Source organism: Haemorhous mexicanus, chromosome 3 (assembly GCF_027477595.1).
Source record: "Haemorhous mexicanus isolate bHaeMex1 chromosome 3, bHaeMex1.pri, whole genome shotgun sequence".
In the NCBI taxonomy this organism is placed as follows: Eukaryota; Metazoa; Chordata; class Aves; order Passeriformes; family Fringillidae; genus Haemorhous; species Haemorhous mexicanus.
Window position 1 is genome coordinate 60,723,104 of NC_082343.1, and position 15,753 is coordinate 60,738,856.

At 41.4% G+C, this 15,753-nt stretch overlaps 1 protein-coding gene across 3 annotated transcripts in view; it reads right to left on the reverse strand.

The window, feature by feature from the left end:
- Window positions 1–15,753, reverse strand: part of MYB (MYB proto-oncogene, transcription factor) — a 28,199-nt gene that overhangs the window by 4,693 nt on the left and 7,753 nt on the right. The window contains exons 6-15 of one of the 3 annotated variants that reach the window (XM_059842041.1): window positions 14,811–15,048; window positions 13,951–14,031; window positions 13,446–13,550; window positions 11,841–12,098; window positions 10,436–10,801; window positions 8,740–8,882; window positions 8,016–8,130; window positions 7,804–7,929; window positions 7,015–7,125; window positions 6,278–6,385 (exon numbers count right to left, since the gene is read on the reverse strand). In XM_059842041.1, coding sequence (XP_059698024.1) covers window positions 6,278–6,385; window positions 7,015–7,125; window positions 7,804–7,929; window positions 8,016–8,130; window positions 8,740–8,882; window positions 10,436–10,801; window positions 11,841–12,098; window positions 13,446–13,550; window positions 13,951–14,031; window positions 14,811–15,048 — 1,651 coding nt within the window. The remainder of the gene's footprint in view (window positions 1–6,277; window positions 6,386–7,014; window positions 7,126–7,803; window positions 7,930–8,015; window positions 8,131–8,739; window positions 8,883–10,435; window positions 10,802–11,840; window positions 12,099–13,445; window positions 13,551–13,950; window positions 14,032–14,810; window positions 15,049–15,753) is intronic. The other 2 variants (XM_059842040.1, XM_059842039.1) reach the window with 2 other exon arrangements.

Here is a 15,753-nt window from a genome sequence, read left to right on the forward strand (position 1 = left end):
GCCAGAACACTCCTGTTGCAGAATGCTCATTGCATCCTCCTGACCACATTTACAGGTCTAACTCTGCAAACCAATGGAGGGAAACAAGTAACCAGAAGCCAGAAGGCCTGATCCATACTTCACCAAAATTGATGGACATGTTTTCATTAATCCAGTGGATTCTTCCAGCCTAAATTCATCTAAGAGTGAAGTGTTGGTTTTGGCACCTAAATTCCTAGCCAGTGGGGAGTGAAAGTGATTTCCAGAGTAAATTCTTTCCACATACACAATTGTTTCTTTGCCTCACCAGGTAGAAGACCAATCTTAATTTTGCTGTCAATTAAAAAAGTTTAAACCTTTTCAGCCAGTACTTCCACTGTGTTTTTCTCTTCCAAACACAGCAGTCTCTCTCTTTAAGTTAAATCACGAAGTGGAGGGGGAGAAGAAAGTATAGTACTACAAGTTCCCATAGGATTAAATTACAGATCCATGGTACAATTCCAGCTATGCCAATCTCCCTGTCCCTTTTCTTTTTCTTTCTCTCTTTTTTTTTTTTTTTAACCTCAATAATCCTACAAGTACATCCTTCTCCTGGCAGCAAAACTACCTTATTTATCCTGTAATATGCCTTCAACTGCCCTCAGGCAAACGTGAACTGTAAACAAACTGTCAAAGCTGTAATTGGGATATCCAGTTAAAGCACTTTAAATAAAAACTTGGACCATCTAGAGAAAACAGACCAGAGTAAGGGAAGAAAACAATATGGAAAGCTGCTTTTCTAACAGAACTAGTCCTTCTGCTCTTGTAGCCCAGACTGCCTTTTCATGTGCTGTCTCTATAGCTTAAAGTTCCTGTGTTACAACACCTTTTGTGTTAGAAGCCAATGCCAAAACCAAACACTGCTGCAGTCCTGCAGTGCCGAGCTCCCAAACTGATGAAAGTCTAGTAGAAATCCTTGGGCAAAGAACTGTGTTAGAAGACAGATTTTACATCTCTGCTCTGCTGGGAGGTAGCTTCAGCAACTCCAGCAAAGCTAGTGGTGTTACAAACACCACCACTAATTTAGCCAAACTTCGCTAGTATTTAAAAATATTTTTTAAAAAGCTAGTGTCTTAAAAATACTTTAAATGCTCAGACTAATAGAAGGTCTCTTATTGTGTTCCCCTGCTGCAAAAAGCTGGATTTCTTGCCAGCTTTCCCTTAGATTACACGGTATAGATTGTCTGCAGAATGTGCCACTGAAAAGAAGGCTTGCAACAAAAATGCAGCACTCCTGAAACAGTAAAACAATGCACTAAACAAAACAATGTCCTAGCAGAATACAATAGACAGCATACAAATAACATGGCTTTCTATTCTGTAAGGATGCAGAACTGGCAGGACAGTAAAGACTAATTAAAAACTAAAGTGACCATAAATTACCTTTTTATCTCATTTGACAAGACAGACCACTATTTCTACCCCTGCTGCTGGCTTTCCTCTGGGGCACAGGACAGACTTCTCCTGAACTCTGGGGCTTTCCAAGCTGCTCAGAAATACAGCTTGCTAAATGTGAAAGAATAAGATGGTCCAGCTTTTCAGCTTTTGCTATAAGCATGATACCAGAGCTAGGAAGAGCTATTTGATGGCATTTAACCCTGAAGGTCTTGCTCAGGTAGAACTCCTGCTGAAGATGTATGAGCTTTCCAAGTAAGATGAATGGACAAGATATGGAAGTGGGCTAAACATCTGCAACTCATATTCTTCCCCTCTCCAGTAATCTTCTTTTTTTTCCCACCACAGGTCAGAGCACATTGCTGCAAATGTGACGAATAGCTAAGTTGTCACTTTTCTCCCAGAGAGACCATGACCAGCTAAGGGCAGCTGTCTCCAATCTGTTTGCAACCCAAATTCTGCTGACCTGGGAGGAAAACATGCAATGACTGGCCTGCAACTTTGAACCTTCTGTGGCTCCCTCAGCTGTGGCAAGCCTGTCTCCTTCCTGTGCTCATCACTCACTGGGGACAGAAGGGGCAGTGCGAGTGAGAGAAACCTGTGGGGCTACCTTCCCCTGCTGTGCAAATCTCAAACACAGTGTGCTTCCCCCTCTCCTTTGATTAAACAAAGAAAAGTGTGAGATTTCAGGACCTTCTTCCCCCAAAAAGCCATGGAGGAAAAACAGAGAAAGCCTCCTGCTGCCTTCCTGGCCATTTTGTCTTACAAGCAGCTGCAAATAAAGCAACATTTCACTTTTTTAAACGGAGAAAATTAAGCTTCATGACAGCTCCAGCACTTGAAAAAAGGTTAACCAAGTAACTGTTTTAAAATCCTTTAAACTTACTCTTTGAAGAAAATGGCTACATAAACCGCCGAAAGTCAGGAAATTCGAGCTGCAATGTGTCAGTCTGTGGTTAAAAAAATGGAAAGTGACAGGAGCTAGGGGTTGAAGAACATTCTCTTTAGCTTGCAGGGCTTCTACCTTGTGTTGTTTCCTTTGTTACTGGGGGAAGAAGATATCAAAGCAGTGCTATTTTCTTAAAAGGCTCCATTTCATGGTGTCTTTTGATAGCCTGCAGGGTTAGGTGGAAGGTCTGTGATTTAGCCTACTTTTCTTTCTGTTAAAATGTCTATGTTAGGATAGTTTGAATTATGTACCGCTACTCCTACAGAACATAATGTGAAATAAAATTTAACTTTTACATAGGAAGGGCCAGAAACAGAGGGGGTTTTTATGTAACCTCTTACAAGGCAAAATTCAAGCACATGCTCAGTACAGATCATCTTTTTGTCTTGGTATTGGAGTATGTTATCACAAAATCTTAACCCTTGGAAAAGTTGCTAGTGAGACCAAAATCTCCCTGACATGCAACTAAGTGACAAAACCATAGGGTGCAAAAATAGAGGTTTTAACTAACCCCACGAATGCAAAGCAGAAATATTTGGGATCCATGCAATAGAGAGTAAGTCTACCTCAAGACAACATGCAGGAGAGACATTCCTGTTCCTGCCAGTCTGATAATACTCAAAGCACAGCCATGAGATTTGTCACACAGGACAGAAGAGGTGGCTGAACCTCCACACCTTACCAGAAAGATCTTACACAAAACTGCCTTTCCATCCAATGTCTTGGGGAAGCTTAACAGGGGACTGAATGAGGATAAAGTCCAAACTCCCCTTGGGTCTATGGAGGCTTCTCCTCCCTTTGCTCTATACAACACTGACAGCACCAGACTCCAGTGGGGTTACATGGAGCTACCTGACCTCACATGCCAAATGATGCAACATGCTGCTCCTGCTAAGTGATGGTGAATCATGTTGTGCTATCTGATACGGTCATCAGCTGATATTTACTAAATGGCATATGATCAGCCGTGTACCAAAATGCAGTAAAAAATATCATTAGAGATGTGTTTGAACATTTGCTACTCCTGCCTTCCTTGGAGTTTAACAGCAAAACAATAAGTAATCAAGGATTTTGATCAGTTTATCCCTAGCCAAATATCTTTGTGTAAATGTATTGCAAATTATGAAAGCAATGGAAAACTGTGGGCTGGTAAATATACTGCCTCCCTCTTTTCTAAGTTCAAATTTAAAAGAAAATGGAATTTGAGGAACCAAGCATATTAAAAAACCCTAAGTTTAGTGCTGTCTTTGTTTCTCTCTTCCTTTTCCGTGCACAGATCCCAAGGCACAGAGATTGCTGTAATTCTTTCTTGGACTGAAGTCAATGAGAATTTGCCTAAGTAAGAACAGTTGGATCAGGCCCAAAATATTAACTGCAGCAATGTCAACATATGCAGACACAATTAAATTTCACCCACATGAGTTCCCTCATGCTTAATGTCTACTTTCATGGGATCAGTGGATTTAGTCCAGTATTTGCTTGTGTCCATGCATGTGCTCATGTAGGAGGGCGAGACACCAAACTCTAAACCACGAAGGGCAGAAAGCATAGGACAATAACCTGCTAAAATCTGGTCATGTACAGAAAGCAAACAGTAAAAACTACAACAAGCACAAAGGCAAACGTTTTCCATGGCTTGGCACCCTTTAGACATGCTATGCCCAAGTCACAGGAGTCCACTAACACTGGGGTGGAGGAGGGGAAGCATCAGGGACAGAGCAGCAGCAGTTTCTGGTGTGAAACAGAGCCAGACTACACATCCTTTCGAGCTGCATGGGGCCCCCACTGACATGAAGCCCCAGACTGCTCCCCTCTGACATGAAGCCAAGCAGCTTTACCATTCCTTTTAACCACCACACCAAGTCCAAACCAGAGAGTGCAGCCAGTGGCAGACAATACTGCATTGTTATAAAAAGTCTGCATTTCATTCTGAAAAAGCTGTTGTGCCACCATCACAGAAACCCCAAGCCTCATTCTTCATTTAAGATTACATTTCAGCTGAAAAGCTCAATGTTCCACCAGCAGAGAGAACAATTTTACCTTCATACTAGTACACCAAGAAGCTGCCTACTATTCATTTTGGGGCTTTTTACAACTACTTTTTCCTTTCAGTTCAACACACTTTAAACACTGAGAGGAGTTAGGAAGTCCTTTTTAACCCAGTTCCTACTTAAGAAAAGGTCCTCTTTATCCAAACAATGAGCACACCTGACTTTTAACATGGTTTTCCTGAGCAAGGACTGAAGAATTGAATCCAGAATGATCCACAAATTGACTCATGTAAACTTCCTGAACAAAATCAGCATGAGTGAGGACAGAAGGTTAAACAAGCCCTTTCGTTTATAGCAGCTTGTAAAGAAAATATTTTTAGATAGCAGGAAACATAACACCGGTACACCAAAGATCAAAAGATCCTATTTTACAGACCTCTCAGATCCTTCTTTTTTATTACAGCCAGAGTGCAGGCAACTACCACTAACAGGACAACACACAGTCCATGCTGCTTAGCTACCTGAAAATCTTGTCCTAAATCTATGAAGGAGCCCAGAGTATGGCCGTGGGGACACAGCAGGGCTGAGCTCTTGGGGACCAGCAGCCTCCTCCCAGGCACCCACCAGGGAGCTCCAGCAGCCCCCAGCAAACCTGGAGATCTCGGCTCCTTTGCCACGAGGCAGGTGTGAATTCAGCCCCTATATCCTGCCCTAGATCAGGGGCAGTGGACCTGCAAACCCTCTTCTTGGCTGCCTACCACAGTGCAGCCAAGAAACACAGCTCATGAGGGAAGAGCAGATAAACAATATTGAGTGTGAGTCTTTGGCCCCTACAGATGCTCCCATGCCAAGGGGAGTCCTAGTCCCTGCTCTCCAAAGCTGTTTTTCATCAAATGATTCTGCAGCAAAAAATACAAGCCTGCTCCATGGCAAACTGTGCCAAATGGGGACCTGTAAAATTTTACTATCTCCTTTTTTAATGCCTGGCTAGAAATGCCTAATCAAAACCAGCCTTTACTCATTCCTTCCTACTGTAAATAAGCCCTAATGTAAATTCTGGAAAGAGGGAGGAAAGAAAGGATTAGCCATGTGGACTATCTGTCTGAAAGTCAGGAACTATGGAGTTACAATTTCCTTCCTGACAGTGACTCACCCTGGGGAATGAGACACTTTCCTTTATTTCTCCTATGTAGAGAAGGGCTACAAAATCACTTAGTCATCTACCCTGGAAATACAGAAATTATGTTTTGTTTTCTGAATGACTTGCTGTGGGTTTCACCTAAAGTACACAAGAGCTGCCAAACTGGCTGCCAATGACTTTGGTGGGCTTTGGATCAGCCCCTGTTTTAAAGCACAGCAAATGTCTGTGTTTGTTAACTCTTGGCAAAAGCACAGACACATAAACCCCGACCTCACACGTGACTTGCATTACAACAGTTACACATTTAGCCTTCACTGGGGAAAGGCCATCCTGGTGCTGGGCTGAATGGGCAGCACTGGCCACGTCTGTGCCAGGCAGGCAGTGCCAGCGTCTCTCCTCTCACCCCAAGGCCACTCACAAGCTCTGGCCACCACCACACCGCTCAAATCTCCAAAACAGCAGTGCCACCTACAAGGAGCCTATGGAAAAAAACCCCTCTGATCCACGTTAGTTCTCAGTCCTACCAATTCCACACTGCACCCAGCTGAGTTACAACACCCCACACACAGGGCTGGGCCCTCTTTGGCTTCCTGGCTCTGCTGCAGCCCCTGTGCCCTCATGCTCCTCAGCCACATTCATCTGAACATTTCATTCTTCTATACTCAAAACTTAAAATTGGCCTGTGAGAAAGCTATACATTTTTATATATATATATGTATATATATATATACATATATGGATTCATATATGTATTTTTATACACTTTTATCAAATAATAATTACCTGTAGAGGACTAGCTAGTGGCCTGTTTCTAGGTACTGCAACTGTTTTGTGAAAACTGTCATCATCTTCAGACACAGGCATCTTTAAAATGGAACTGGTAAGAAGATTCTGAACAGAAAAAGAAAAAAAAGTTTTCAGCAACTCATGAGAACAACCTGAATTGGAATGTATTGTAAGTAAACTCAGGTTGAGTGCAGAAGTTGCTGCACTGGGCACAGCCACAGATGTGGAGCAGACCTCAGCCTGTCCCTGGGACTTGGCTTTGCAGGAGCATTGCCCTGTGCAAAGGTCTTCCATCCAGTGAAAATCCCAATTTCAAGAGTAAGAGTAACACTGAATAGTCCATCAGCCCTGGCAATGCAAAGGGAACTGTGCTCGTGCAAGGTCTCCTTTGCAAAAACCAAGAGAGAGTGTCTCTCTCTCCCTTTCACCACCTTTTAACTCCACGATCTAGTAATTTCTGCACACAGGTGCAGGCATGCTGCAAGTGCACGCTCTTCAAAGTCTGTGGGCAGCAAAACGTCTGCAACTTCTGAAACCTTCTATAGGCATCAGAGCGATAATTAGGAGTAGCATTTTGCTTTTTATGCTTAGTAGAGGAAAATGACATAGAAATAAGGAATAAAACCTACTTGTGAAGAAAATCAGGAAAAATAATTCTCTTTCTCTTGCATTTAAGAATCGAACAGGGATGTAAAACAAAGAATTCCTTTAATGGTGTGAAAACTTATACTTACTGGCACATCTTCCATAGTAGACCCAGGTGTAAAGAGCTGAGTGTTCAGGTTTTCTCCTTCCCAATGATTTGAGCAAAAAAAATTTCCGGCTTTATCTGTTGGGGACTCCACCTGAAAGCAGAAAAGGCGTGATTCAACCACCACATAACTGACCAGGAGATTTCTGTCAGTTGCTTAACAAATTGAACAAATATTCTTCACAGAGGTGCATAATGCATGTTTACAGTAACATCTTTTACAGCAGCCTTGCTCTTTGCAGAAGAAAAAAGTTCAAGGTTCTCAAAAAAAAATCCCCATCTAATAAAACTTTGAATACTTGCACTCAGTGCTCTGTCAGTATTCAGGAGTTTAATCCCCTAGAAAGGTTTGAGAATAAATGTATTTTTAGAACTTTAGTGACAAAGTAATATAATGCAATGTCCTCAAATGTTCAGGTTTCTAAGTCACTCCATGGAGCTTGGTCCCCATGGGGTTCTTCTATACTTTTCACCAATATTTGAAAGATTCAATCCAAATTCATGTCTAATTTTTCTTTTCTTTTTAAGTTTCAAACGAAAACTGCATTAGAACGGCCCAAGCAAACCCCTGCTGAAAACAGCAGAAAGACTTCTATGGAAATCAATGGGAGATGAATTAGACATGCCTAGTGTACTATATGGAACCGACACTAGGATCTTGGGGCTCACATGAAAGAAAAACAGACACAGCTATTTAATAGAAAAGGCATTGCTGTAAGTTTCTCAGCAAAGAGTTCCGAATTAAATTGCCTCAGGTAAGTTTGAGATTTACCTCTTGTTTGATTTTCTTCAGCAAAGGGGGTCCACTTTCATGTAGCCCAGCCACTATTGCAGATTCCTCCGACTCCTGCTTGATAACATCCTGCAGATCTTCTACAAGATGAGTTGGAGTTTGAGGCTGAAAGAAAGAAACGTTATATCCAAGTCCCAGAACATCCCTCTGCACTAATATCAAAGCAACTTTTATCATTGTTTCCTTCTTACCAGCATCTTCAAAGGACCATATTTGATTTCCTGAGCTGCAAGTGCGTTTTTGAATGGAGTGGGTGTTCTTGGAGAGCTTTCTAATATCGACCTCTTGATTGCTGGAGTCCTGAAACTTTAAAAAGAAGGAGAGGAACTTTAAAGGAAGATGCTTGGAAATACTAGCTCTTTGCAGAAATGCATGCATACACAGGCAGTATTGTTGTAAGACTTGAGAAAATATTTCCCTATCATCCTGTAATCCATTTTGCTTTTACAGCAGAACATCTGTTTGACTGTGATAAAGTGCAATGGCTTTATTTTAAAAACTGGTGAACCTATATGCATGGGTTTATAACCTACCTCAGAAGTCATAAAGCGTAAGTTTTACTCCCAACTAAGAAAAATTTGAACGTGTGAGCAAACAACTCTGCAGGAAGCAGAGAATCATAGAATGGTTTAGGCTAGAACAGTCCTTAAAGACCATATAGTTTCAAACACCCTGCCACAGGTAGGCACACCTTCCACGAGATCAAGTTGCCCAGGGCTTCATGCATGGATAGGCCATTCACTTTTCTGGCCAGCCTGCTCAGTGCCTCACCACCCTCTCAGTGAAGAATTCTTTCCCTGTATCTAACCTAAACCCACCCTCTTACAGCCTAAACCATGTGCTGACCCATTGCTTTGGTTCCATGCAAATCTGAAGATGTGGACCCTCGTGAGTTCAACAAGACAAGAGACTTACCCATGGTTTTCCTTCTGAGCTTTGAAAGCCTGGTCCCTGTGGAACGGGGTGGTAACTGCCATCTTATGGCCACACACCGGCGTGGAGGTAAGTGCAGGGTTCTCCAGGTTCAAGTTTTCGTGAGTGGATGAGGTGTTTAAGAACTGCACGTGTGGAAAGAAAAAATTAACAGGAAAGAAAAAAATTAAAAGAAAGAAAAAATTAAAAGAAAGAAAAAATTAACAGGAACATCCAGATTACACGGCTGACCTCTTAAGCTGATGTTATTCAACAAAAGAAAAATAAATTGTTTTCTTCTGATTGACACGAGTCACTCTCCTGACCCTATGATGTGAGCAGGGGTATGTGGGACTACATTGTGAAAAAATACTAAATGGTTTGGCTCAGAAAACTAGAGGGGGAAATTCTAAAGGAAATGACACTCTGTTCCAATGAGGAAAACTTTCCACCACTTTCAAATCAGAGCCTGATTTGGATTTTCTCCAAATAAATTTTAATTAAGACCAGTGTGCCCAAGAAACTGGGAGAAAACGAGCAAGGGATGTTCAAAAATAAACCCACAGGAAACAGGGTTAAATTCCACAAATATTTATATGGGGCATCTAGGGGCTTTCAGGGCAGGGAAAGTGTTGATGACAGGAAAATAAATTTCCTATCATGTCTCTCAAAAGAAAGTACTTCATTTTCAGAGTATAAAATGAAAGCTGCCACCTGTGACGGGTGCATGGAATACTTTGGAATGGAAACAGCTGACCGAAAAAGAGGCAGCACTATTTGTTTGGAGGAAATTGCTCTTGCATGTGTTCTACCTAGTAACCTAAAATATTGTTTCTATTTCTAGTCTACAAATCTGTGAGCATAGTGGTATCCTTTATTCTGACAACAATTTGATGTATTCCCTTCTAGATTCTGTCACTTTATAAAAGTGTAAGAAAATCTGGCTTTCACTGGGAAAACGACATGATTAAAATAGCTAATAGGTAATGGGAAATACAGCAAGAAATCATGACATGAAAACTTTTCCTACATGAAATAGTGTTTCTTTAACATCAAAGACTAAAGCAAACCAACACAGACAAACAAAAAATCCAAAACACTTTTAAATAGTGCTACAGCTGTGAAACAAAGCAACCATCATCAGGAATTTGAAAGTGCACACCAGGCCATTTTAACGGGCCATTTTCCTTCTCATTCCTATTCCACTCCAACTCTCACAGCCTGGGTAGAGGATGGCAAGCTTGATTTGAATTTTCTGGTTGTTGTCAGTTTGTCTCACAACCTGAATGCTATTTAAATGCAGTTTGGGGTTTTCTAGGTCAATGAATCATATTGTAAGTGGACAGAGATGGAAAGTATCACACATGATCAGAAATGTTAAAGTCTAGTAGCTGGAGTTAGCAGCAAGAGTAAAGCAAGAAGTCACACTCCCCTACAAAAAAGATCCAAAAAGGCAAAAAACCAAAACACAAAAAACCAAGTCCCACAGATGAATTTAAAAGTCACGAATCAACAGTTAGCTTGCTGATTAACTAAACTCAGCAGTGAAGACTAGCAGCAGTGAGAAGATTCAAACACGGAGTGAAATCAACAAGCACAACGGTAATTAGTCATTTGTTCCAAAGGATTAGTTTCTAAATTGTTAAGACTGGGGTGACTTTTGAGAATTAGTAACATCTGTGCAGAAGTCTTGATCTACCTGCGAGGGAGAGAAGGGCAGGCTTTTGACAGGGGAGCGCTTAGGAGGAGTTGAGCTGCTGACGTCAGCTCGGACCAAGGTGCTACCGTGGCCACTGGCTGAGGGGCCGCAGTGCCCTCTCCTTTTGCGAAGAAGGAGCCACGGAGCCGCACTGCCCTGTGAGGCAGATAAGGTCTTTGGTGAGCCAAGAGAGCCCTGACTCGACATGACTTTGCTCAAATTTGTGGTGGGCTGTCCTTGCGGTCTACAAGCACTGGCCCCTCTCTGCTGAAGCTGCGCGGCTTTGCCTGAGGGAGCTCTGCTAGCCGGAGTGTCTGTGTCTTCAAAGAATTCAAAACTGCTGAGATCACCCCATGATGAAGGATCCTGAAACAACGTGGGAGGCACGGAGCTATAAGACAGTGTATAGTGCCACCTCATGAAAATACAGCGCTAGGATATGTTTGTAACCAACAACAACAACAAAGTCTTTCCCAGTTCAATTCAGCCTGACCCTGTTCGTGAGAGCAGCAACACTGTGAACACAATTTGCGTTTTCAATACCTACCTTGATCTTATCAAACTGTCTGACATCCTAGTAGTGTTGCTGGCAACTGAGTCCCTAACAAATGAGTCAGATTATGTCCTTACTATTTGCTTGCCCAGTGTTTTCTGCTTGCTATGATGATGGTGACTTTTGTTACAAAAAAATGTGTGCTGTAGACCAAGACTGGCCTCCTCCTAACATGCAATGTTGCTCTGGATGTGCTGAAATGGAAATGATACCGAATGAAGCAGACACCTCTGCTTCTGAAGGAGATTGCCACCAACAAATGTAATTCAATGTGCTACTTTACATGTAGCATCCCAGAGACTGCAATGACAACAGGTCCACGTCAATGTCAGTCAGTACTTGACATTCAAATGTGTGTTTAGAGTCCTTCACATATGCCAGGACAATTCCCTTAAACTTTGAAAAGCAGCTATTGAGGCTGTAACTAAAAATTCTAGAAAATGATGCAGATACATGAGCAGCCACACCCAAACCTATGGCATGTGTCACTTCAGTAAATATCAGTAAATAGGATCGCATTGTTTAAAATTTTTCATGGTATCTCTGTATTTTAAGCAGACTTAAAAGTGAGAGATTGTTTCAAGCTCCTACTGTGCACCTTGCCGAAACTAACACTCCCATTCCAAGATATAGCAGGAAAGGGAGACACCCAAAAAAAGCCTATGAATCCATGCTTGAGGGCTTCATCTACAAGCAGCTGCATTTTGTCATGTCAGAAGATAAGCTTCAGATCCTGAAGCAACTCGAAGTTACTCGGGAAAAAATCAACAACCACACTTAGGACAATCCCAGCTCCTCACCCCTTACTCCTTGACCATGCACAAATCCACCTGAGGCGGCGAGTCTACTTACGGAGTCTATTAACTGGAGTGTTTCAGCAAATTCTAAGAGATTCTTAACATTATCCAGGATGTTGCTCTGGTGAACAATCATGCACCGGGCAGGGGATGCACTTTCCTCAGGTAAGCAACCGTGATCCACCGGTGGAGATGGAGTACAGTGGTGATGCTCCCCCAAACAGGAAGCAGGTGCACTGTCACCACTGGTCCTGGTACTGTCAGCAATTGTGGTGCTGTGCCAGCCGGGGTAGTTTGATGTGTGGTTCTGTGTCTAAAGGAAGAAGAAGGCAAAAAAAAAAAAAAAAAAAAGAAGAAAAGGGAGGGGGGAAAGGCAGAAGGAACTTAGCAATGAAATTGCACAAGGTGTCAGATGCCACTGGAGGAAAGATAAAAGTAGTTGCATCATCATCTAAAAGCTTATGCCTATGAAACAATTGTCAAGATGTTTCCTTTCATCAGTGCAAGATCTTGTTTTATGTAATACTGGCATTGTATTTGTTATCCCAAAGTTACCTCATAATTTACTTCCAGGATTATAGGCATATGTCATTACTAGCACATAATCAATTCATACTTTACTCCAAGTGCTCAAAAAGTGTTTGCTAGTCCTTTTCTGTAAGAAGCAAGAAATGGCAGGATTTCCCTACTGAGCGCTCAGCACTGTAGAAGGCTAAATGTTTTTAGAGTTAGAGTTGCTTTTGTCTGCTTATCTCCTTTTCTTCTGCTATCCCTGTCTAATGCTACAGCTTACACCAATGCAATGAAGAGGCTGTCAAATCAACGTGGTTAGGAAAGCAGAAGAACAAATTAACAGAAGTTTCTTTCCAGTGTGATCATGCAACAGAAGAAATTGCAAAACATTAACTAAAGTTAAAAAGTGGCCAAACTAACGTATCATGCATGCAGTTCTTTTACTATTCATTTAAATATTACCCAAAAAAAAAAAAAAAAAAAAAAAAAGAATCTGCTGGCTATCACCTATCTTCAAAAATGATTTTGGGAGTCTTGGCTTTGGCAACAGTGTTAAGTAGTTACACAAGGGCTTTCACGCATTAACATCCAATGGCATATACAACCAAGTATGAGACTTCAGTAATAGCCAGCACTTGCTCCACACATGCAGTTATGAAGAATCTAACATTATTCAGAGGAGTAAAACAAATTCTCAAACATGCACCAAGTCTGAAGCTTATGAAATACATAAAACACAGCTGAAGGAAAGAATACAACAGAGAAGAAAAATCAAATGCACAGGCACTACATTTTCATCACATGAACCATTGCACACTTTCAAGAAACACAGATCCCGTTATTGATTAAAGGTCTGGGATTTTCAATTTTTGTACAATCATCATGTTTCCAACATTACATCATGCTACGGAGCCCAATCCTGCTCCCACTTTGCAAAGTAAGATACCTGCAACATTTTCGGATTTTTTTTCAGTAAAATAATTTACAAAGCAGATACAGATTACATATGTGCTATGTTTCATCCTTTAAAAACGGAAATATAGAGCCTTGATTAGTACTGAAGGCAGAGGGGGAGTAAAAAGTTAAAAAGACAAGCACTGGGGTAAGGCTGCTATCCCTCCATCCAAGCACACAGTGACAATCTTACTGGTAATGCCTGCTGCCCTTTCAGTTCATTCTCAGTCGACATTAGTAGCAACTCTAATTCCTTTATTCGCTTTTCTTTCTCAGGGTCTTCATCATTATAGTGTCTCTGAAATTAAGAGTTAAGGGAAAAGAAAAGATAAAGGTCTGATAGGATGTAGCAACTAAAATGCTCATGGTTTGCCGACCTGTGGTTATAACAGCCAAATTAGATTCCAAGATGAAACAAATGTCAATTGTGTTGTCCACCACCAAAATCTCTGCTGAATTTCAGTATGGACATTTGAAATGGAGAAAGTGAAGGCCATCACACCAGATGTCAACTACTGCATTTAAAATCCACTTCAGAAGGAGCAATTATTAGCCATGTTAGAACTCCCCGACCTTCCCCATTTTCTCTTTTCACCACACTTAATACATTAAAATGTTTCCTTAATGCACAATGTCTGCATTTTAGTTTATCAAATATTTAAGAAATTGACTCCTGAAATAAAGTTCAAGTTATCTACCTGGATAGCTGCAGCAGCTGGCTGAGGTACATTGACAATATTTACATGCAGTGCTACTGGATACGGGATCTGACCAGGAACCTAGGTCAAAAAGCAAAAATTGATTATTTCTATCATAATATCTGCGTGCATTGTCAATTTGTGTTAAACATACTTTGGTGTTAGGTACTTAATATTTGTAGTCTGTGGAGATGAAATAACAAGAAAATAACAATGTTTACACGAAAAGTAATCACGTTTTTATGAATATGACAGCAAGCATTAGAGAGGAAGAAAGAAAATTCATATATGAAATATTTACCCTTCCTGAACGAGAAAAGATGAATAATTTATAGACACATTTGTAAGGATTTTCTAAATTGAAGTGAAAAAGCAAAAGATGCAATTTATTATCATCTAAAACTCTACAATGCAACTGTCTGAAGCAGGAGCCTGTTTCATTATTAATCATTAATAGACAAGAAATCTGATTAAAAACAATACTTGTTCACTTGGTTCTGGCAGGCAACCCATAAACAGAATACTACTAAAGAGATTTTGACATGGAACACAGAATTAACCAGATTCAACTGATATTCAAGAAACTTAATATTCCCAACTCGTAAGAAATATGTAAACTGCTCCCAAGGCATTAAACCTGCTGTACCCAGTTCCACCACCCGAACACCACCAGTCTGAAATGTACTTATTTTCACCACTGAACAAAAAGTCAAAGAAATCCTCATCTGACATTGAACACATCCAAGTCCACCAAGACGAAGAAAATCCTCCGAGCTGAAAGCAGGCATGGCTAAGCTGCACCCATCTGCTCGGTGAGGCAGAACAAGCAGCCCTGCCCACTGCCATCTCCAGGCACTCACGTTCTGTGGCTCGGGGATGTGGTAGTAGGGGTAGTCACTGCTCAGCGGGGGCTGGCCGGCCACCGGCAGCTGGGCGGGTGGCGACGGGTTGTGAGCAAAGGCCATCAGGTGGTTGTTCTTCTGAAAGCCAGCAGGTGCTGAGGAGTGGCAGGCTTTGGAGGTCTCCTGCAGATAGCCCTCCTGCTCGACCTTCCGGCGCATGGTGGAGTTCCAGTGGTTCTTGATGGCATTATCAGTTCTGCAACAGAAATACAGGCGCTCGAGGAGTTTCAAATACGGGCATTTCCAGTTCAGACAGGTCAATGGGCAGGGAACTGCTGTCTGCATTTCTATTTAAACCCTGAGCTCTTCTCTGACCTTCATCCTACCCCTACCACTACAGATGCTACTCCCAACTTGTCAGGAAAGATGCTCAGTATAAAGATTAGGGAAAAAGAAAACCAGCTACGGTTGTTTACATGTTTTTAAAGCAATCTCTCATGACTTACATCCTCAAATTATAGGAAATTCATAATTTCATCTTCACCTCATTCCCATGAAATGAGGAGACAACAAAGGCTAACCTCCCTTTGAGGCTATCCTAAAGGAATGCCAACATCATCTTCCTATATCTTAATATTTCAGTGGAGTCTTATTGTGTCTCATTGCTGGAAAGAAAGACTGTGGAGAACAGCTGTGAACAGACTAACTTCCAAGCAATTTTCCAGCTGGTCACCTGGACAGCAACAATGATATGCAGAACACACAAACTCAGTAAACAAAACTGTTGGGATTTTTTTTAGATTCAGAAAAACAGAGATTCAAATCCTCACATATATGAGTCAGGAAAAGCAAACTTACCAACTTTGTGAGATTCCTAAGAGTACACTTTAAAATAGCTCTGCTATTTGAAAAACATCACCACTGCATGGTATCATTCAAAGTAGTATCTGTGATGTGTGGA